Source organism: Pan paniscus, chromosome 8 (assembly GCF_029289425.2).
Source record: "Pan paniscus chromosome 8, NHGRI_mPanPan1-v2.0_pri, whole genome shotgun sequence".
Classification (NCBI taxonomy): Eukaryota; Metazoa; Chordata; class Mammalia; order Primates; family Hominidae; genus Pan; species Pan paniscus.
This window is the reverse complement of record NC_073257.2, coordinates 125,454,212-125,477,764: the sequence shown is the minus strand read 5'-3', so window position 1 is coordinate 125,477,764 and position 23,553 is coordinate 125,454,212. Positions and strand designations below refer to the sequence as shown.

Genomic DNA, 23,553 nt, shown 5'->3' with positions numbered 1-23,553 from the left:
CAAAATGGGGGTGCCGGGTAACCCCATGTGTGAATCCGAAGAGGTCTTCTAGACCTTAATATGTAAGAGGGGGAAAAAAAGTGAGGCTGCCATTTGGGGAAGCCAGATTCAGCTGTGCAGCTTTGAAAGGTCTCTCATTATCTTATAATCCTTCTTCGAAACCATCTTTGGGTAGCAGATTCTTCTTGACTCCCCTCCCCGGGCCCCTCTTTTATCATGAAGTCTGGGGCAAGTGTGTTGTTTTTAGGGTCTGCGTGAATAGTCAAAGCTGGGCTGGGAGCTGAGATATCAATAGACAATCCATTTATAAGAGAGTTGGAGGCATAGTCAGATCTTTGGGGAACCTGCATCTTGCTTTCTGACTTACCTGGGATCGTACTGTTCAGCTCAACAAAAGGCAAGTTGAAAGAGCGCTCCCCACTTCATCTCGCTTATGAAAGGAGCAAGGCCCGGCTGTGAAGAGGCCCTGTAGGATTATTCTCTCCAACTTAGAAATTTATCCAATTTTCTCTGTTCTTTATCAGAGTGCAAGGCAAAAGCTTTGCCGGTGTAGACTGAAAGATCGTGGTATAAAAAGCAATCTTACTGACATGGGGTTTTGAAACCTGCTCCTGAGCCTGAGTGATGTCTCCCTTCACCAGTTGGAAGGCACAGTCGAATTTGCACAGGGGCATTAACCAGCAGACAGTAGATCAGAAACGGACCCTCTTTGAGGCCAGCTGTGAGGAACGCTGTGAATCCTGAAATGAAAGAGAACTAAAAAGGCCGAGAGGCTGATTTCTGGAGTGATATTTTGCGTTACAGCAGAGCTTATATCTAAATTAGAGAAATGCCATCAACTTCGTTTAGATCCAAATTTTAGATTTTCTTAGACAGGCTTTTTCCACCTTTAAAAAATGCCTAATTTCCATAAAGAGAAGAAGAGAAGCATTCAGATGACTGTCTCGTTGTAGGTAATGGTGGGCAGATCAAGGAATAGTAATGAGATTCAACATTTGGGAAGGCTACCAGTCAGACCCACTGTCTTAAAGCACCATTTATTATTTTCTCCCAGGACTGATGCCATAGCCTAACCTTCTGAGCTCTTAAAATGAGGAAAGAAAATAAGGCTTAGCCTATTTTTGGAATATAAACAAATCATAATGAGTAACAGTGGGAGGAGGTGGTAAACTGAGGCATGAAGCGGTTAAAATGGTTTACTCACTATTAGCTGGTGGCATCTAAATTTGTTTCCGTTTTTAAAGTCATGCTATAATTGACTTCTTTCCCCCTCCACTACCACTATCACAAGAACAAAAAATCTAACTTAAAGAGTGGCTCTTAGCCCTGAGTACTAGCAGGTGTTTTTATGAGAACAGAGGGGTTGTTACGAACTTCGAGTATCACAGAGAGAAACTGAGTCACATTTTGGTTAAAGTGATTTGCTCCCAGTCATAGCAGGTTGAACCCAGAGTTCAAAGCCTGAACAGTGTGCAGAATGTTTCTATTTAGGCAGGCGGGTAATGGCCTCACTGGCAGAATGAAACAAAATAATCCCAGCTGGTGCTTACATATGAGCATATATCTCAGCTCTTTCTTTATGCGATCGTCCACATAGGTTGTTACTCTCTGCTTTAAATCCTGCCAATTCACTGGTGGGACCTTCTTGTATCTCGTATGTGATGCATTAATTAATTCCTGGCAGAATGTACAAATTCAAACAGTTTGACTTGACGACATGCAGAATGTACTCTCAGTGAAGATGGTGAAATGTTGTGATGAAGCATTATTATAAATGCTATTACAAATCAAGGATCTTCTTGAAATGCTTTAGTAGTCTTAGGCACTCTCCTGATAAAGCCCATGATTTTTTTCCCTGCAGTTGCGCTACAAGTCAGACCTGATCGGCATGAAGGGCATAGGATGGCTGGCGCTGAGATCCCCACAGATAGAGAGTGCAAAGAAGGCTGGAGAACTCATCAGCGAGGTACCATCAACCTGTCCCCACCACAAGTGACAAGGGCAAGCTAGCATTTCCTTTTGAAGAGGGAATCTGTTTATGGAGTGGAGAACCCAAAGGGCCTCATGGCAACTGGACTCCCAGTATTTTTGGAGGGCCATGTGCAACCAAATCCCAAGACAGAATGAGGTTTCCCTCCAAATGAATTCACTGCTGAGGAACTGAAGGCATGATTTATTAGAAAGTTCTCAACAAATACATTTCGTACAATCGTTATCTAAACTGGCCCATTCTTTGTATGGAGAGGAGGAGGAATTTGCTACCCATCTACTGAGTTGACTCTGTGTCCAGAGGTTTTCTGATTTCTGATAGTGTTAAAATTTGCACAGGAATAGTTACATTAACTGAACTCCTTACCATACTAACAGCCTGGGGATCCCTGCCCTGGAATTCCCTCGAAGGTGACACTGCCGTCTTCAGTTTCTTAATAACAGAATGTATTTGGACAGGATCCAAGCAGGGCCACATTGATGCTGAATACTGCCCTTTACTGAATTCCTTTATTGTGGGGAGCCATAGTATTTTGTGGCCTCTCTCTTCAAGAGAGTAAATACCTGTAAAATGTTCCATATCACAGAAGCAGCTGAATCTTTTTATACTCTTGATTGTTAGGTACCTGCCAAGAAGAAAGGCTTGTTTTCCAACAATATGATTGGCATGTTAGGTACTGAGAAGGTGGAGTGAAGCTGCACCCTGAAAAATGCATGATGTTTGACTGTGTTTCATGAGAATCTTTGTCTTTATCTTATAGACCAAGTACCGTAAAAAACCAGGCAGTATCAAGTTCACCACAGTGGTTGACTCCCCAGACCTGGTTCATGCCAAGAACAGCTATATGCACTGCAATGAGGTGGGTCCTTTCTTGTCATTCATCCCGGGCATGCAGTGTAGCACTGCTGCTCAGTGGCCCAGGTCTAAGAACACAGGCTCTGGACAGATGGGGGTGCAAACCTTCTTTCCACTACCTGGATGATCTGGACAGATGGGTGTGCAAACCTTTCTATGACCTGGATGGTCTTGGGCCAGTTACTGAATCCCTTCTAACCTTGGTTCCTTTATTTGAAGGAGGTTGGGGTTGCGGGGAGGATAATAATAGCAACCATTTCATAAGATTAAATGAATTAAATGAGGATTAAATAAAGGCTCAGAAAGCTTTTAGCAAGTACATAGAACACAGTAAGTTCTCAATAAGTGCTCCTTATCATGGTTTGATTCATAATCACAATGACAATAATACCAAGTATTATTGATGATCCCTTGCCAAACGCTAGGTCAGATACATGTTGCTTGTTGATAGATGGCAGTGGAATTAAAAGCTTAATATAACCCAGTTAAGAAAAAAATAGGAACAGCTGTATTTAAAGCTTCTTCCTGATTTTACTCTCTGTATAATTTAGCCCTATTTCCTCATTCCTGTCTTTATTTCAAGGAATAGGAAGTTAATGTTTTTCCCCTGAAATTAAGGGATTCAGTTCTACATGCACAGTGACAGAGCTGCTCCATTTCACAGACAGCCCGACTACTGTACTGACTGGTTCATATTTGTAAAGCCTCGGTTAAATTTGGGAATTGATCAGAATATTACAGTTTCACCTCTAAAAGTACATAAGACTCAAACACTTCCTAAAATTGTTTGTAATTCTTAAATCACTGCTTTAAAAGTAGAAACCAGATAAATCTTTGAGTTTTAAAATTGTGTCTTCCTGTGATCCAGGTGGGCTATGAAAATACTAATTTCTTGAACATGTATTAAGATGTTTTATAATAAAAAGAACTTATTAACTATGCATATTATAATTATCACCATTAATGTTAAACAACAAAGGCATTGAGGCTGTATCTTGTTACTAGTAAAAAGCATGTCCAATGCTCAATTGCAAAGATTCTCTGAAATATCTACACATCTTCTACTGTGTAAAACACCCAGGTATGGCCAACCATGATGTTGGTTTGTGGCTTACTTGGAGCAGATCTTGATGAATATTTTTAACAGTCTATTTAAAACCAGCTGCCCCATCTGACCCTGGCTATAAAGGCATCTTCCATCAAATTGTGGGTTCTGGAGGGACACTGTCCATGGGCAGGACTGGGTTCTGTTCTATGCGGTGGGCACTCAGGTGGGAGGGGCAGGAAAGGGAGTCAGTTGCTATTCCCCTGTGGTTTCAGCCCACACAGTTCTCTATTTACCATGAGCCCATCTTATCTACAGCGCATGTATAGATCTGGAGATGCAGAATCCCTGCACAGATACACCCTGATCCCCGACCATCCCGATTTCACCCGAGCTCGCCTCAATGCGCTGCATCTGAGTGACGTAAGTGAACTGGTGGTTCATGGAACGTGTGCCCACTTTTGTAAAATGATCTGTGCCCAATGTGGATTTCGTTTTTTTTAAAAAAAAAAGTTCTAGGAAGGAGGACTTGGAACAGAAAGGACACTGAACTGAGAAACTGTTTGTGTGACTTTCAGTCACTTTCCTCAGTGGTCCTCGTTTTTGTTTTTTTTATCTGCAAAATGGTAATGGGGCTGAGCTAAACTGAGATTCTTTCCAGCTCTAAAATTCTGACTTGGGTATGGCTCCAAAGATCTCAGTGATGTGCTGGGTAACCATGAGGGGAGTGGTCCCCTGGCCCTAGTGGGTGTAGACACCTGCTCTTTTTGTTTCCTGGACCCCTCTCTGTAGTCATTCAGAGTAGTGTCACTGGAGATAGAGTGGCTCTATCTCACCCCACAGTTTGGAAAGATGCTGCAATGGTAGCCCATCCCGTCCAAATGCAGCTCGCTCCTTTGTGCATGGGACTGTGGCCTCCAACACTTTCGTTTCCCTTGGACATGTGCCCTTTGCGTGCATAACCAAGCTACTGTGTCCTAAACCTAGGCTTGTTGTTAGCAGGGGTTGGAGGCCCCTGGTTGTAATAGAATAGGCGGCCGCTCGGCCAGCAAAGCTGTGATCCTTGGATAACAGGTAGAGAGACGGCAGAATCAAAAGACACTGTCAGATCAGAATAACACAGGCTGAGTGTGTTGGCCTGGGGCAGCGTAGGGCCTCCCAGAGTCCGGCCATTCTTCCCTCCCTGGCCTGGCTATTGTGTCCTGGGGCTCCGTGCAGATCAACAGCTGCTACCGTTCACCCCAGAGGTGGCTGCCTTGCAGGGGTTGGCGAGAGGCGCCTTCTAGTTAGCGTGTGTATTAGTTTGTTGCGTTTGTAAAGCCCTGTGGGATCCCATGCAGTGAATGCGATGGTGCTTTGTAAATATGAGTTATTATGACCATTTGATGCTTTTGAGGGATGTGCAAGGGATAATTTTAGAACAGCAGCTCTGGTGGGCTGACCTCCATCTGGGGAAGCAGGACCTCCCCCTCAGCAGAGCCTGCACAAAACATCTATCTCATTAATGCTTCAAGGATGGGGGAAGGCAAGGCCTCCATTTGAGGAACGATTGGAGACCCATCGCTGTAGAAAGTGGGATAAAGCTGCCAGTGCATTTGGGGCCCGGCTTGAGGAGGAGAGCCACCCCAGGCTGGTGATAGAAGCATCTTCCCTCTCACAAGGGATGCCGGTCTGCAGAGTCCTGGAGCTGAAATTAGCCACCAGGGTATGCGGATATGGATAACTCATGAACCTCTTTTGAAAGAGCACTTCTTCGGGGGCGTGTAGAATACGCACAATTGGATCAAGTGCTCTGTAAGGAAGATGTGGAGGGAAAGTGACCTTCCTGGGCAAAGAAAGCCATTGAGATGTGTAAGGCAGCCGAAATAACTAAAAATCAAATGACTCTAATGTGTGAGGATGAGGACAAAACTGTGCCCACTGTGATAAAGAAGAGGAACGCCCAGGGTTCCAAATCAAAGCGCCTACGGAATCTAAAGACTCCCAGTGGCAAGGCAAAAACCTCAACAGAATAAAAAACTCAGGGAGGAAGTGATCACAACCAAGCAAATAGTACACAGGGAGAAGTCGCCCAGAGAAAGGGGGCCTGCACACTCGGGAGACCCCCGATCTGGGCCATGCTTTCTAGTTGACCCGAGTTACAGAGACTCAGAAGCTGGGGTGCATTGGACACCAAAGTGGGGTGACATTGGACTTCGATGTTGCATCAAGTTTGGTGTCAATAACCAGCCCAGATCTGGTGCGGGCATTCTTATTAGGAAGGCATGATGTGCCCCTTAGAGAGAGTGATCAGGGTTTTGACTCTATTTGCGACTCTAACCTTTGTGGGGCCACCCAAACAGAAAGCAGAATGCTACAGAGGATCATCAGTCTGTCATAATCTGAACATTCCTACATGTCTTTCAGTCCTAACTGCTAAACTCAATGATGACCCAGTAAATCTAATCATTTTGGCTCTGTGATTCATCAGTTAGGTGATTATCCCAGGAACGAACGGTTCTGCATTTCCAGGGCCTAGAACACAGTAGACATTTGGCTCAGGGTTTACGGCATCGGGTGTTGGAGTCAGAGGCGAGGATGGAGGTGAAGGTGGTGTGATCTGCAGTACAGAGAAATGATGAGATCCGCCATGCTTGGCCCAAGCACTTTGTGGTCCTCTCTAGTTCCAGGCCCAGTTGTGGGATGGGGTGGGGCACTTTGCTTTTCATCTGCCACTCCTCCTTTGCTTAATCCCCCCAATCCCCCGTAGAACAGAGCGCCAGCCTTGACCTCCATTTCCAGGAGACAAAAGGACAGTTCTTAAGGGCCCCCTGACCTGCTGTAGCTCGTGGAACGAGTGAGCAACCGACACGGTCTGGGGCTGTCACTTTGTCATCTGTTGGTGATGCGCCTCTCCTGCTGTCTCCCTTCTCTGTGGCTGAATAAAGAACAGCCCTCCACTGGGATCTCCAGATGCCTCCTTTTATAGAGCCATTCCCTTATCTTGAAAAAAAAAATATTAGCTACATGAAGGCACAGAAGATTTTGATGCCTCTATCGGTGATGTGGGTCTACCTGAGGACTAAGAGGATATGATTACAGACTCCCAGAGGGCGTGTGAGAACAACTTGAAAAGGGAAAAAATGAAAGAGGAAGATATGAAACACATGGGTCAGGTACTCGGTCAGGTGCTTGACAATAAATTTAATTCAGGTGAAGGCTCTTCCCTTCGTGCAGGCACCAGGAGTGTATATGAGATGCAGCATGCCTCATAGTGATGGTGCAGGGCATGGCATCAAAGCCAGGCTGAGGCCCCTCCGGATGTCAGTGGAGCTAACAAACACATGAGTGCCAAGGCCCAAGGAACAGCACTTTCAGCATGTAGGAAGAAACTGGATTCTGGAAGCTTGAATTCTGGCACCTAGAAGCTGCAAACCCGAAGCACTGAAAGTGAATGCAAAGACAGGAAGGAGTGGGGTGGAGGCTTCTGATACCAAGTGGGTGTCGCAAATGAGCCATACCCGAAGATCACAAGCCCCACAGGAGCAGGGCCTAATGGGTGGGCGGGTTGGGGGCTTAGAGCTGAAGCCTTTTACGGCCAACCCCACCAATCCCAGTGCTAGGGAGTCCCCAAGGTGGACATGGGGCTGTAGGCTCTGCCGTCCTAGGAACCAACAAAGGTTAGGAACCACTCCTGCTGAGTACCAGCAACATGGAAGACAGTGGAGTGACTGCCTGCTTACTCATGCTTTTGTTTTTCCAATCTAGAAAGTCTACAGAAACTCCTGGGAGCAGACCCGGGCTGGCAGTTATGACTTCAGGCTGGACGCCATCCCCTTCCAGACTGCCCGGGCATCCAGGGAGATTGCCAGTGATGTAAGACCCCATGTTCTCTCCTGCGGTCACTGATGAGTTTTTCTCTGGTTTTCCCAGTTCTGTTGAAAGGCAAACCACCAGGACCTGTCAAGATTATCTCTCTCTCTGCACCAAAACTGAACATGTACTGTATTTTAAATGAAAGAAAAAAAAAGGGCTTTACTTTCTAGCATCTTAGGCAGAAATTGTGGTCAAGGAGGGCTGTATTTCCATTCTCTTTTCAGAGAGGCACTCTTAAAAGATGATGGATGAGTACCAAGAAGTTCATGAATATGAGCTTGGGTTGTTGATTTGCAATAAAAGGACTTCTTTTAGCTGAAGTTCAGTGTGGTAGAGTAGAAAGAGATAGGGCTTTTGCCCTAGATGGACAAGTTCAAATCCTGGCTCAGTCACTTAGGAAATTTGGCTGTTTCTCTTGGGCAAGTTGCTCAAATTCTCTGAACTTGATTTTCTACATCTATGAAATAGGGATCTTATCTCCCAGATTAATGTAGGAATGAAAACAAAATCGTATATGGTGTCAGGAACATAGCAGGTATTCTGCAAGAGAGGGCACCATTGACTAGACAAGTGTCCACAGTGCTAGACGGAGGCGCACCTGGGAACAGTTTCCTGCTGGTCCACAATTGGATAAGTACAGAAATTAAGAGCATGGGATTTTTGAAATATTTTTTAGCAATTAGACATTGTAACATCCAAGCATGTGATCACTGGACTCATCTCATTGAAAAGGGTGAAGGCCAGGTTGGGTGTTACCAAATACAAGTGGTACTGCTACATACTAGCCACATGCAATAGGACCATACATGGGTCTTTGATGCATTGGAAATGTGAAAAGCAAATCAAAATGGGACTGGCCCTTCACTGTAGATGGTTTGAGGAGCACTGGACTAGGTCCCTAAAATCTGGAAAGAATCAAAGGCAGAGTGGCCTATGTGAGAATGGGCACATTTTTCTTCCTGTTGGAGTATTAATTACAATAGTGACAATACCAGTAGCCACCACTCAGTGGGCCAGAGCTGATGCCAGACATGAAGCTCAGTCCTTATCTGGTTGAATCCTCGCAACCTCCTATGGAGTGTAGATCATTCTCCAATTTTATCAGATGGGGAAACTGAGGCTCATGGAGAAACTCAGTAACAGGCCCATGGCCACACAGATAGGTCTACTTGAATCCAAGGCCTGTGCCTCTAACCCACTCTTGAGCCTCCTGCTGAGAATGCCCTGGGATGGCCCCATATGTGAGGCTGGTCTTGGGGGAGGTAGGCACCCATGACCCGCCTCTGCTCCTCTGATTTGCAGTTCCGGTACAAAGAGGCTTTCCTGCGGGACCGAGGCCTGCAGATCGGGTACCGCAGTGTCGACGATGACCCAAGGATGAAGCATTTCCTCAACGTTGGCAGGCTCCAGAGTGACAATGAGTACAAGAAGGACTTTGCCAAGAGTCGGTCCCAGTTTCACAGCAGCACGGAGCAGCCCGGCCTCCTTCAGGCCAAGAGGAGCCAGCAGCTGGCCAGTGATGTGCACTACAGGCAGCCCCTGCCCCAGCCCACCTGCGACCCGGAGCAGCTGGGCCTCAGGCACGCTCAGAAGGCCCACCAGCTGCAGAGTGATGTGAGCCACCTCCACCCACTCCCTTGAGGCCCTTCCCCTGGTGCCTCTTCCTAAGAGATGGCCATAATGCCACGTTCCATTGTTAGCTTCTGGGGGAGCTGGGCTGAGAGAGAATCCAAGACACCTAACGCTTTAGTGCCAGAAAGCATAACAATAATAACCACCACTTCTCGAGTGTCTCCTGTGGGCCAGGCTCTGTGTCAAATGCTTTCCAAGCCTCGTGCCATTGGCACTTATGCCAACCCCAGGGCTGCTTCATTTTACAGATGATGAGGAACTTGAGGCTCAGAGAGGTTCAGTGACTTACTCAAGATCCCATAACAAATAAGTGGCAGACCTGGGATACCAACCCCTTTTGGTTTGCTGTGAGGGCCCAAGCTCTCGATGGCTATGCTAAACTGTTTCCAAGGGATCTTAGCTATTAACCCAGCCTTTGCACTTTCCCTGGGAAGAAACTGAAGCCCAGAGAAGGGAAGTGGCTTCCCTGAGGCCACAGAGTGTGTGGAGCAGGTGTCACTGCCCCACCCACTCCCAACTGTAACTTTTGTCACTTGAATGGGAAGATGCAAGAGACAGCAACATGCCAGCTGGACTCACAGCACATTGGGGCCCCTGTGCCAGGGAGATGCTGCTTATGATAAATTTGTTCCCCTTGTTCTGGCTTTACTGATGACAGACAACATAGTCTCATATTGTGGCTGCCTTTTTAATCTTCTTTACTTAATGGTCAAACCGCTCCAAACCCTGCTGACATAGTCCTCTTGTTTCCCTCTTACCCTCAAGGTCAAGTATAAATCAGACTTGAACCTGACCAGAGGTGTTGGCTGGACCCCTCCTGGCTCCTACAAAGTGGAAATGGCTCGGCGGGCTGCGGAACTGGCCAATGCAAGGGGCCTGGGTCTCCAGGGAGCTTACGTGAGTAGCAAGCTGCAAAGCCACCCTGGCTTGCAAGGCCATGGGGAAAGACAAACTCATTGTTTCTTTTCAAAGTTTATTTTTGGCCAAAGGTCAGCTAGCTCTAAAGAAGTGTGAAACGCAGCTCAAACAAGGCGCCTAATTTCATGGGTCTGAGATGACCAGGCAGATGACACGCAGGTTAAACTTCCTGCAGGGCTTTCTCTGAAGTCACAGCCATTAGTTCTGCAGAGGCAAACCTACCGGGGCTACATCAATCCCGGGCCAGGGCAGCCCAGGCTGTGCTGACTGCTTGCTCGTTACATTCGCAGAAAGGGTCAGGGACTCGCTGGATATGACAGTCTGCATTTTGAACCCTACTTTGTTCAGAAGAAAGAAGCCAGGTCTAAATGAGAGATTGGCTTTGCTTCTTTCTCATTCTTGCCTTGAGGGCCCTTTTTCTTGGGGAGGGTAGAAGAGGGGAAAAGGAAGGGGAGGGTGAGCCTGTTAAATGCTTCCTGTGCTTCTTAGCGTGTCCTGTGGGAACCGGGGCCGGGAGTGGGGGTGGGGGAGCTTCATTTTAACTTGGGGTATGTTTGATTTCAGCAGCGGGGGGCAGAAGCAGTGGAGGCTGGAGATCATCAGAGTGGGGAGGTGAACCCAGATGCCACTGAGATTCTGCACGTCAAAAAGAAGAAGGCCCTGCTGTTGTGAGCCATGTCCACCCTGATTCCTGAGAGGCCAGAGAGGAAGTTTGTTCACCAGAGACAGCAAGCTGGAATGGCCCACCAGCCCATCCCAGATCTTCCTTTATTATTTTAATAACTCTGAAAGCAGATGGAGAATGTTGTATTTGTGGTCCTCTCTTATACCTAGACATGGATGGCTGATTCTGTTGAGTGCCTCGAGTGTCTGGGCTGAGGAATAAAGATGTGATGGTGGTTCCCGCTGATGCTGGGGATTCTGGAGTCTGCATTTGCAGATGCCTGTGGTGGAGGCAGTCTCTGTGAACACTGATTTTCTAGAAGGTACAATTGGGTAAGGAAAGCAAACATACTATGTTGTGTTGATTCCATCAATCATTCCTTGGGTTACCAAGGGAAGCAGAAGAAGCCTGGTGATATTGTGCAAATGCTGGTCTGGGAAGGCCCAGGCTGGGTGGCAGTTGTCTCTGCTTAGAGTAGGGACAGTCTACTGCGTGGTCCCCTGGAGGTTCTGGGGGTATCCATTGTTGGCCATGAGGCCTCCCGGTGTCAGGGTGCCAAGGAGAGTGGGCTCTGAGATCCAGAAGACAGTACCTTAGAAGCCGCTTTCACTTTTGATGGTGGCTTTGATCCAATTCAGGAATTTGGTAACTTGGGTGTAGACCCCTGGCCTCTTCCCACACTCCAGGCCCCAGCTCACTATCCCATAGACGTAGTAGGTGCCGTCCTTCTCACAGGTCAGGGGGCCTCCAGAGTCACCCTAAGGGAAACAGAGGCATAAGCTCATCCTCGTGAACCAGAGACATCTGGAGATGCCCCCACCTCTCTCCAGGGGGTGTCAGGGAGGGATGGGGTGGAGTCCCTTGCCAGCCTCCATGGGCTTCTCTGGAAAGCAGTGACAAGGCTCTCCCCACATCTCACATGATACAAGACTCTAAGGGAGAGAAGATAACAGTGTCCTCCGTCCCTGAGTCCACGCGGGCTTAACAGAGGAGCCGCACAGCTGCACGTCCCAACTCTCAGTGATGCAGATGTTATGACTGAGTTCTCGGGGGCCCTCAGCACACACAGGGAAGGAGGTTGGGGACTCCAAGGCAGCGTGGCCTAGGTGCTCAGCATGGTCTATGGGGTTAGATCTCCTGGGTTTTAAGCCAGGCCCTACCACCTGCCAGGCATGTGACCTTGGGCCTCAGTTTCTCATACTGTAAACCATAGATAGCAATAGATCCCCATCCCCCAGGGTTCTTGTGAAGATTGTTTGTAAAGTGTATAGAACAGTGCCTGGTTCATATTAAACCCTCACGGAAGGTGGCGAGGATGATGATGGTGAGGAGAAGAAGACATTGAGGCTGATAGCTCTCAAAAACTTAATACTGCTTAAACACTACAACTGACAGGTTTTTAAAAAATGAATTCTCTCTTTTAAACTTAGCCACGACCTTGTGATCTTATAGATAGATTTCCATTTTATAGTTTAGGCATCTGAGATTGAAGAATTGCTTTCATCACTGATAAAAGCCATACAGTAAGAGACAGAAACAGGTTTCAAATTCACAACTATTTGTTTCCAAAGCCTGCAAGTGAAAGCCTTCAATTATCTAGGGAATTGAATGAGGTTTGTTTGTTTGTTTGTTTTTGTTTTTTTGAGACAGGGTCTCGCTTTGTTGCCCAGGCTGGAGTGCGGTGGCACCCTCTTGGCTCACTGCAACCTCCGTTTCCCGGGTCCAAGCGATTCTCCTGCCTCAGCCCCAGTAGCTGGGACTACAGGCATGTGCCACCATGTCCACCTAATTTTTGTATTTTTCTTTTAGTAGAGACAGGGTTTCACCATGTTGGCTAGGCTGATCTTGAACTCCTGACCTCAGATGATCTGACCGCCTCAGCCTCCCAAAGTGCTGGGATTACAGGCTTGAGCCACCATGCCCAGCCTGAATGAGCTGTTTTCTTAACCAACTTCTGGGGAGGAGTTTAGGGCAAATTGCACCCATCTGCCCTTCCTCTGAGTAGGTGAACATCCTCGGCTCATTGGGAAGAGACAGAGAGTCACAGGAGAGCCACAAACCCTGGAGACAGGAACCTTGATGTCCCATCCCAAAGTGAGTTCAAGGCCAGCAAATCATTGTGGGTTCCTTTGTATGAGGAGGCTCCCTCAAGGAGTTGGGATTTGAATGTTGCCATGCTGTTTTCCAGGACATTTAGAAGGCTTATGGGGACAACAGTCAGAAAATTCTAAATGGAGGTGTTCCTGGGATTCTAGAAAGGACCCTATGTGATGTGATCCCTACAGATAAAGGGACTATGGGGAATGGGCTTTGACTTGGGGCAGGGCCTGAAGTCACTTTAGCATTGGTTGATGGAGCCACCACCTTCTCCCTCTACAACAGTGTCTTTGAGTCACAAGCCTCAGCAACTTGGGGTTCTGAAAGGCCCTAGGCTACAGATATACTTAGTTTTCTAGGGATAACCCCCCCCCTCCACACACACACACACGCACACATGAGTCCTAATGATGAGTTAATATTACTGTGAAATCTCTAGCTCTAGGCCTTCTTCTTTCTCCTTCTAGCCACTGGTCTTCTGGACAGTTCCCTGTTTACTGGGATTCTCAGAAAGGCTGCCCAACACTGAGGCCACAAGCCCCTTTGGTGTCCTGCAGACTGTATTGTTCAAATCCCAGCCCTGCCACTGGCCACCCAATTGCTATAGGTCAAGATAACTTCTCTAAGCATCTGTAAAATGGTGATCATGACATCACCTTCACCAGTGTGTTGTGAGAGTTCAATTAGACAGTGCAGGCAACGTGACCTCTGTGGTCATTATGCTGAGTCATCCTGGGTTGATGCGGATGCAGATGCACCAGGGGGCCAGGGGGCAGACACAGCTCACCTGTGTCTTAGCTTTACCACAGGTGGACCTCTGAACCTAGCTCCCAGCCCAGGGCTCTAAGGGTCCTCTGCCTAGTGAAACATCCTACTAGCCTCTCCTACCACAAGCACCACTTGGAGTCTCTGACCTGGCAGGTGTCTTGCCCAGGTTTCTGAAGGTTTCCCGCACAGATCATACTGTCATCAATCATGTGGTCATAGAGTTGGCGGGAGTTGCACAAAGTGTTGGCAATCAGCTTGACTTTGGCATCCAGGAGCTGGCGGGACCCTTTTCCTGTGGGGAAGGTGCAGAGAAAAGAGTCACTACTGTGGGGACCAGGGTGACACCAACCCCACCAGAAACCAGATTGTCAGGGAGAAGCCCACCAACTCTCAGCTCAGAAGGGAAGGGTTTTTCCAGGATATGGGCAGAAAAGCCTCATCTTTAGCCTTCACCATGCCAGTGCAGACCTGCAATCCTGTGCTGGTCATGATACATGGACCAGATAGTATATTCCCTCCTCTCTTTCCCCAGGTAGGCCATGAGGTTCAGGAGGAAATAGATGCTCTCTTAACCATTTTAAAATTCCCAAGGCCTAACAAAAGGGCTGGCACAATTCTTAGTGAATGAATGGATGGATGGATGGATGAAGTGCCCTGCGCAGTAGGCTACCTGCTTCCTAGAGCAGGCATTTTCCCCTGTAAAGATAATGACATCAATCAAAACATGTTTTGAACATAAAGTCTTAGAGAACATAAAGGCTTTGAACATAACGTCTTAGAGGCCTGTTTATGAAAAGCAAAATAATTCTAACCTGAGGCTCCAAAAGATTCCCATCTGAGACATCACCATGCTGACCAGACCATATTGAGCAGAATAGAGGTTGACAAGTTTAGATGGACTACAATGAAGATGGCTGTAAAATGAGTTTACTGGCTGACCCTAAATCCAATTAGCCAGACATCTTTCTCAAAAGACTCAAAGTTGTATATTACATTTCACTTTGTTCAGATATGTGGAATTTCTGCAGACTTATTTATCGTGATTCTCGCTATTCATTATTAAGGACAGGATTTGGGAAGGAAGAGAAATATATTTTGAGTATTTGGGAAAGACATAAAATACCCTTCTGAATTTTTTTTTTTTTTGTAGTAGAGGGTATAATGTTGCCAGTACTGTGAGGAAAGTAATCCTTTGGTTACTTTTTAAAATTAGACCAAATCCTAAAGACAAATCAACAGCTGGATTTAACACAATTTTATAGAATGTCTACTGTGTGGAGAACCCCGAGCAAAGTACTGTGAGACAGACAGAGATGAATGGGACCTGACCCCCATCTTCTAAGGGCTGACTTAATGAATGTCTCTGTAAAATTCTATCATCCCCTGTGATCATGCTTGCAAACCTAGGAAGTAAGTATGATTATTGAGAAACTAAAACTCAGTTGTTCAAGTGACAAAGTCAAGAATTGAATACCAGTCTGTCTGACTCAAAAATCCATGATCTTTCCTCTTTCCAATCTACCGAGGAAGGGAGCAAGAGCTCCATAAATGCAGGGTCAATGCTTGGTAAAATTCAAGTATTTAGGGTAGGGCCAGGGACAGATATGGAGATCAGAGAAACTCAGGGAAGGCTCCCTGCAGGTGGAGGAATTTAACCAGAGCTTGATCAATGAGGCGGATGCTTTCCTTGGTTGATGCATTTTGAATACGACACTCATTTCAACTTCAAAAGGGCAGTTGAGTTTGGCCTTTCTTCTCTGGTTGATGTAGTTCACCTAAGTCATGGGAGAGTGCATGGCCGACTCACCTGCTTCTGTAACACCCCAGCCAGAGATGTGGCACTCACTCCCAGAGGGAAAGGACCCATCAGGCAAGCACACAGTCTTCACGTATTTGGATTCTAGAGCACAGTGACCATCCACTGGCTTTAACTTGAGCAATGCTAGGTGGAGAGAGAGGTAGAAAATGGATGCGATGTCACCTCTTTGTCAGAGAAGCACCAGCTCCAACTTGCTCATGAAGGTGGCCACAGCAAAGCCCCACCTGTCCCCATCATGCCTGAAAATCTTCTTCCGTGGTCATTTCATATTTTGAACTTCCAACCGGGAAGGAGTAGCACTTCAGGGCGAGAGTCATGTCAAGAAATGATAATTGACTTTGAAATCATTTCTAATCCATTTTTTAAGAAACAGGCCATTAGAGGGGAAAAAAGCTATTGAGGAAGGAGAGAGAGGTGGGGGGGTGTCTCATGAAAAGGGAAACGGGATACAGAACTGAGCAGCTGGTAGCTAGGAACGTCATTGCATTTGCACTGGAGCACCTGCCAGGGGCTAGGGGCCAGGCATGCCTGCAAGCACATTGTGTCTCCTGACACATAGGAAGCTGAGAGTTGTGCATCAGTGTTTCCATTTCACAGAAGAGAAAAGAGGGCTCAGGAGGTGAACTGGCTCCTGGTGATAAAGTTGGGAAGCTGGGATTCCAGGCCAGGCCTATTCCATAGCACAATGTTCCTAGCATTGCTTCCCCTCAGTTTAAGAGCATATGCCCATTTATCTACATTTACACATACCCTCAAAAACTAAAAATCTCTGGAATACATTCCCTACTGCACAGAGTCCACAGGGACCAAAAACAATCAAGAGCACCTTCTAGAACCAAACTTCAGCTTTCTGGTCATAGAGAAATCCACCCAGGACAAGACCCTCAGGAAAGCCATGAAAGAGGAACTTGCCAATATCATTGTGGGGAATCTCATCTCTTTCATTGTAGTGGCTGTACTTGAATATCTTCTCCACCCTAAAGCTCTGCTCATGAAATTCTTCTTTCTTCAGGTCCTGGTCCCCTAGCACCACCTTTAGATGTCTGGTTTTTATGCTGCAAGGGAAAATGAGATGGTCAGGAAGGCACTGTTTCTGCTCAGCTGTGTGGCCTTTGGCAAATCTGACCTTCTGCAGACTCAGCCTCCTCATTTGTAACCCTCGTCTCACTCACAGAACTCTGCTATGGTAGGGTCCAAATAAGATTATGTAAGGGAAGTGCTTTATTAACAGAAGCAAGCTCCAAATATAAGCTATAACTTTTACCCACTTCTCATGGGAGACCTCCCATTCTCCCTAGGCCTTCCAAAGAAACAGCCATTGCCATCTTGAACCAATCTTCTAAAATCCATTGGCAGGTGCTAATGTTTGCCTGCTTGACCTCTCTTGAGGAGCACCTCCTAGAATCCCAGAGAAATCATTCACTATAAGGTGAACTGGAAGACCTTCATGGCCACCTCCAAAACCCAGACTTTGTTGGACCAGCCTTGACCATGAGCACAGGGAGCTCAGAAGAGGGGGTGACTCTTCAGCTCCCCAGAAATTACTTGCTTCTCTAAGGCACACAGTAGGCATGGATGAAGACACCTGACTCAGAAGGGTCATTGGTGATGGTATCAGACAAAGGAGCATGCTTTCCTCTATTCAGGGCAGGACAAAAGAAGTCAAAGAAGCAGATAGAATGGGGTTTCCATCTTACTTGTCCACTTAACTTTCCATACGACTTCAGGCAAGGTAAAGGAAGAATCCCGGGATTCAAGATCCTCACTTACAAAAAGGGAATAACAATAAACTCTTTTCCTCCACAAATAGTTACTCAGCACTTGCTATGTACAAAGGCGTGCTCAAGACACTGGAGATCCTACAATTAATAAAACAGATAAAAATCCCTGACCTTCCTCAGCTTGTCTTCCAGCAGACAGCTTTAAGGATTAAATGTCATATAATAAATGCAGTGCCCATGGTAAACATTCCAGACATGGTAGCTATTTTCCCTCTGGCTTTCAGGAGCCCTTCTTTTGCCCTTGAACAGATCAGACCCCCTAATCCTGACAGAGCTACAAAGATGCTGCTCAGAGGGGAAGGGGAGAGCACCCCCAGGCACTCAAGCCACCCTGGTCCCTGCTCCCAGCCGGCACCTACTCAGTGCAGTGGGCAGCAGTGAGCACCCAGCAGGGGTGGATCAGCGCCCCACCACAGAAGTGGCCCTGGGGCATGGAGACGGTCAGAGGCAGCGAGGACTGGAGGGACGCCTGCCATGGGTGCTTGCCCGCCGTGCTCTTAAAGCCTCCATAGATTCTCTTGATCTTCCTCTCTGCTATCTCAGTCTTTCCACAGGAGTCAAACCCCGGAAGCTTGGTTGATGGCTCAGTGGGGCTTTCCTCTGGGTAGGCAACGTCTGTGGGACACAAGAAAGATAAATTGTGCTATTCAGCCTCCCTCCAGTTCCTCAGCAGGGCTCAGGCAGAGGTATGACTCTGAGCCCAACAGCTGAGCAGGGGTCCAGAGCTGAGAGACTGCACTGGTGCAGACAGGGTGGGCATGCAGTAGGTGCACAGTTGATATTTGTTGAATACATTGCGTAACATAAAGCAAGTCTATAGAATTAACAATGTAGATTTTTTTTTCGTCCATTTCAAAGTATGTGACTCCTAAGATTGACATGTACACACACACATTATGTTTATGTAAATATACAAATCCCTCACTGGGTATGTACTTTACCTTGACAAAGCCCCCACAATTATAAATGTGCATCATCAATGCACCTTTCATTATTAGTGCACACTTACAATTGTGGAGGCTTTTTCAGGGTAGAGGGGAGGATATTCAGATGAACTAGAATAGGTGAGATAAGACATTTGCACAGATGACTGTGACACAAAAGGAGAGAGCAGTAAATGTTGTATAGGTGGTGCCTTGTCCTGTTCCTTAGGGTTTGTAAGGAGGCAGAGATAACATTTTACTTGAGAAATCAAGGAGGACTTCCTGGAGGAGGGGATATTTGAGTTGGTTCTCAAAGAATAGTTGTATATGGACAAGAACAGATATGGGACGGTATGTTATAGACAGAAGTAACCATAAGATCAAAGGCACATATGTGAAACTGCTCAGGGAAGGAATCCCACTGGTCAGGGTGGAAGGGCACATCATTCTATATGTGGGCACAGAGCGGGGCCAGGAAAGATGGCCAGGAAGACTGTGAGGCTGGAATTTGAATGCTTTGCATCCTAAGAGGCTATGGGAACCCAGCCAGTTTGATCACCATTGCACACCCAGTGCCCAGCATAGTGGCTGGCAAACAGCAAGAGATGGGTAAATATCTGTTGAAGGCACTGATATGGAGTCAGAAACCATGAGTTTAGAGTTGGACTACCTGACCTAAACCCACAAAGGTATCCAGACCTGCTTGGCATCCTGGTGGGTGCACACAGTTGGGCAGTTGGGCTGGCACTGGGATGGGAATTGGTAAGGCAGGTGTGGAGGAAGAATGGGGTGAGGGAGGGACCAGGTGCCAGGGACATCTCCCTACAAATCTCCATCCCCCCCACCCCCTGGGCTTCTGAACAGCCATGGCCTTTACCCTGGGCTGAGCAGGCTGAGACATCACAGTATTCCCATTTCACCTTGTCATTGGTAACTTTAATAAAGCACCAGGGCTTTTCGTCCGCATCTGGGTTTCTAAAATACAAAACAAAACAACTCAGAATCAAGGCTTGATGAACACACTGGATCTTATTAAAGAACCTTTGGATAAGAAGGTACCAGACTCTTGTGCTCCCCCTGGGACCACATTTCTTTGAATCCTCCATCAGGTTACAAAACCTTAGAACAGAAGGGTGTTTATAGTATTTTTTTTGGCAAAATCTTGTCTTCTAGAGGAAAATCTCAAGGACAAGAAAGCGGTCCCAAGTCTCATGCCAGATCCACAGGACATACCAAATTATTTGTAGGAAAAGAAATGAGATCCCTGATGAAGACCTTTCTATATCAGGAGAGTAAAATCATCACATAAACATGGTGAGAGTTGGGTTCCTCTGCCTGAGGCTTTGAATTCTATGCATGGGAATCCTCTGAGAAAGGCCGCCAAGAGGCCCCCCCCTCCCCCCTGCCCCCGAAGACAGCTCCACAAAGGGAACAGCTCAAGGTGAGTGCAAGTGGAAAGTACTAGTGTTTTGTGAAAAAAAAAATCTTCATGGCCGGGTGCAGTGGCTCATGCCTGTAATCCCAGCACTTTGGGAGGCCAAGGCAGGTGGATCATGAGGTCAAGAGTTCGAGACCAGGCTGGCCAAGATGGTGAAACCCATCTCTACTAACAATACAAAAATTAGCCAGGTGTGGTGGTGCGCACCTGTAATCCCAGCTACTTGGAAGGCTGAGGCAGGAGAATTGCTTGAACCTGAGAGGCAGAGGTTGCAGTGAGCTGAGATGGTGCCACTGCACTCTAGCCTGGGTGACAGAGTGAGACTCCATCTCAAAAAAACAAAAACAAAAACAAACAAACAAAAAAAACAAGAAAAAATCCTCATTTATGAAGCCAGTTCAAAGCCATACAAAGACCCCCTCACCTGCAACTTATCTGACTCATTGGCCTTGGCCAAAGGGTAGTGGCAGGAAGCCAACAGAGTGGCCTGGGGGTAGCAGAAAAGGAAGAAGGAAACTAGATCACCACCAGGGAGGATGGTGGCATTAGCCTCACATGGGAAAGCCTGAACATCTTTGGGCCAGAGACCATCACCTTCAACAGACCTTCCACTTGCTCTTCTCCATCTCTGCCTAGAAGTTACGTGGGCTCATGTGATTATTTATGACCAACAAAGTATGTGTGGGAAGAGGATGTGTCCCTTCTAGGTTGAGGTAGAGAAAAACTCATGCTTCATTTCCCAGTCTCTTCTTGCCGATCCTGAATATTTGAGTAAGCCTGTGGAGCTGAATCCCCTGCCATCATCACCACCAACCCACATGACACATGGAACATTAGTAAGAAATAGACATTTTTTCTTTTTTTTTTCTTTTTTTGAGGCAGGGTCTCACTCTGTCACCCAGGCTGGAGTGCAGTGGCTCACTACAGCCTCGACCTCCTGGGTTCAGATGATCCTCCCATCTCAGCCTCCTGATTAGCTGGGGCTACAGGTGCTGACCACCACATTCAGCTATTTTTTTTTTTTTTGGTAGAGACGGGGTTTTGCCATTTTGCTCAGGCTGGCCTCAAACTCCTGGGCTCAAGCAATCTGCCTGCGTCAGCCTCTGAAAGTGCTAGGATTACAGGCATGAACCACAGCAACCGGCCCAGAAATAGACTTTGATGTATTTGAGCCACTGAGATTTGGCAGTTGTTTACTACAGCAGCATAACATTGCCTTGCTGAGTAAGAAAATCTTCCTAGAAAGGAGGCTGATGAATTTCAATGATCTGTTTTAAAATAAGTGACCAAAATCAACTGAGCATAAATAAGGTAAATGTTACCTGCAGAAATTGTGTTCCCCAATCCCATGGGTTTCAGCATCCTCCATAAACATGTTGTAATTCTCCTGCAAGAGGAGGTGGGAGTTCCAGTAAAGGCACGCATGCTGGTTGACTGTCCTATTCATTTTCCCTCTGTAAGAGTAGCCATCGCCAACATAGCAGTCATCAGAACCTCCGAGAGAGCAGGTAGCAATGTGAGAACCAACAGCCATTGGCATGCCACTCCCAAAAAGGGCTTGGTGGGTATGTGACGTGGTGAGAGAACTGGACCTGCATATTTATCGCCCTGAGATTTCACCGCGAATTTACGAAAAAAAAGTGTTGAATGTCCCACATTTAATCCTGCTTAAAACATGAAATATAGTGGTTGTAGGGTGTGGGAGCTTAGTTCTTTAATTCTGGCTCACACAAGAACTGATGGAAGGTGGGCTAAGGCCTAGGGATGCCCAGGTGGTTTGACTTGCCTGCACTACACCCCAGTTTATTACTTTCTTTACAGGAAGCCAGACACGCCCTATCCCTTTAGGTGAGAAGGCTGAGGCAATAGTAGAGTTTGGGAAACTTGATTTGAACCACATTCTGGCAACAAAACCCAGAGAGGAAAGGGTTCCAGAGGCCTCACTTGTGGCCCTGATGGTGGCAGAGACCCATACCTATTTCACAGAATTTCCCCTTGAACTGGTCAGGACAGGCACAGGTGAACTTGGATCTCCGCTTATGCCGGGAGCAGGTAGCCCCATTCTGGCAGGGGTTTGGCCTGCATACAGGAACCACTGTGAACACAGGAATGGGGCCAGGAAGGCTCTTCAGAAGGAGTTGCAGCCCATGTCTGAGATGACAAGGAGACATTGGTGGCATTCTACTGGTGTCCATCCTTTCACGAAAGATGGGTCACCAGATGGGAAAGACAGATCCACTGACACTCTAGTAAGTGTACACAGAAGCCTTAAGAACATAAGCAAATGTGGATGAAGCAATCTGGCTGGAGGCCATGCCTAAGTGCATAAGTAGATGGGTCACTCAGTAAGGAAACAAAGAAGCATGGACGGAGCAGGAGTGCTGGGCCCCGTCTGAGCTAGGTAGAGCTCTGCCTGCTGATACCCATGTGGCCATGAGCAAATGAGTTAATCTGTCTACATTTCAGGTTCTTCATCTGTAAAGCTCTTCCTTGAGATGTCTTTGGAGAAAGCAAAAGAGAACGTAAATTTCCTGAGACAATGCCTGCCTCACAGCAGGGACTCGATATGTATTCATTCCCCTACTTGGTCCCTCTCAGGAATAGATCAGGGTCTACTTCCTGGAAGAAGTGAGTTTCAAGATGATTCTTTTTGGGTGGGAAGGGACACAGACCAGTCAATTCCCACTGGGTGGAGTCAATCCAGGGATAATGAATCTTTAGAAAGCCTAGGGAAAAGGACCATCTTGGGTGCCTGCCACAAAAACATCAGATGCATCTGGCCTTCCATGCAGAAGGGTGCAGGTACAAGATAGGGCACAGAAAGTCTAGCGTCAAAGGGGCCTCCACCACTTACCTTGGGAGCAGCTGGGACCTGTGTAAGGGTGTTTACAGACACAGCGGTAGTGGGGAGGACTCTGGGTAATGAGACATTGGCCCCGGCCACATGGGTTGTCCTTGCACGTATTTTGCACTGTAGGAGATCCATAACATAAGACATTATTTGGGGCACATTTTCCTTAGAGGGATACATGTATAAAACAATGTTTGAGGGTGGGGTGACTGACAGTGTCTGTAGCCTTGTCCGTGGTCCTGAAACACTGGGCTATGCCAGGACAAGGCTTCTGTCTAATTTTTGGGTCATGGAGGATTGTCTCCCACATTGCTTCCCATGCCCATAGTCTTAATTTTTATATCTTAATAAAAAAACTTTGATAATTGTTACACCTTCACCAAACAGAGCTGCAATTTTAGTCTCTCCATTTTCTAGCTAACTTCAGAATGCATTTACAGTTTTGTCACTTTTCTGAGAAGTTGAGGAGTGAGCCCAGACACTGTGTTTATACTCGATATTCTCAACCATCCTGAAAAATTTACTGAAGAAATTGCAGGATTGAAAATGAAAAGAATAAGTGAAGAGGGCACCGAGGGAAGCAGTCAACCACAAAGCTGTACATATACCTAAGGCCCCACCTTCCCTCCACGAAGTAAGATGGTTGCTAGAGCAGCCCGAATCCAGCTTTTCTCTAGGGGTAAAATTAGCCCCTAGGAGTCCTATTCCTGATGCTTTATTTCACTGCCTCATGTTATGCCCACAAGAGTTCACTGGCAGCAGACACAGTGAGGATGGTAGAATGAATGAGCATGGGCCAGAAGTCAGGCACGACGGCTCTAATTTCTGCTCTACATCTAGCTAGCTGTGTGACCTTGATCAAATGCCCCCACTCTCTGGGTTCCCTTTCTCTAACTGGGTTGGGTCTCATGTGCCCT

At 46.9% G+C, this 23,553-nt stretch overlaps 2 protein-coding genes across 4 annotated transcripts in view; one reads left to right on the top strand and one right to left on the bottom strand.

Annotated features, from left to right (window-relative positions):
* The window catches only part of NRAP (nebulin related anchoring protein), a 74,755-nt gene extending 63,753 nt beyond the window's left edge, over nt 1-11,002 (top strand). For 2 of the 3 annotated variants that reach the window (XM_003825595.4, XM_034931519.3), the window contains 7 exons: nt 1,862-1,966; nt 2,751-2,849; nt 4,209-4,313; nt 7,638-7,745; nt 9,048-9,359; nt 10,143-10,274; nt 10,863-11,002. In XM_003825595.4, the coding sequence (XP_003825643.1) occupies nt 1,862-1,966; nt 2,751-2,849; nt 4,209-4,313; nt 7,638-7,745; nt 9,048-9,359; nt 10,143-10,274; nt 10,863-10,967 (966 nt within the window). In that variant the 3' untranslated portion in view covers nt 10,968-11,002. Of the gene's footprint in view, nt 1-1,861; nt 1,967-2,750; nt 2,850-4,208; nt 4,314-7,637; nt 7,746-9,047; nt 9,360-10,142; nt 10,275-10,859 lie in introns of all 3 variants that reach the window. The other variant, XM_034931518.3, reaches the window with a different exon arrangement.
* A 541-nt stretch (nt 11,003-11,543) lies between these two features.
* The window catches only part of HABP2 (hyaluronan binding protein 2), a 66,500-nt gene continuing 54,490 nt past the window's right edge, over nt 11,544-23,553 (bottom strand). The window contains exons 6-14 of the mRNA XM_055092300.2: nt 22,640-22,756; nt 21,761-21,880; nt 21,108-21,279; nt 19,225-19,322; nt 17,784-18,039; nt 16,556-16,698; nt 15,632-15,766; nt 13,971-14,116; nt 11,544-11,717 (exon numbers count right to left, since the gene is read on the bottom strand). Of these exons, the coding sequence (XP_054948275.1) occupies nt 11,553-11,717; nt 13,971-14,116; nt 15,632-15,766; nt 16,556-16,698; nt 17,784-18,039; nt 19,225-19,322; nt 21,108-21,279; nt 21,761-21,880; nt 22,640-22,756 (1,352 nt within the window). The 3' untranslated portion in view covers nt 11,544-11,552. The remainder of the gene's footprint in view (nt 11,718-13,970; nt 14,117-15,631; nt 15,767-16,555; nt 16,699-17,783; nt 18,040-19,224; nt 19,323-21,107; nt 21,280-21,760; nt 21,881-22,639; nt 22,757-23,553) is intronic.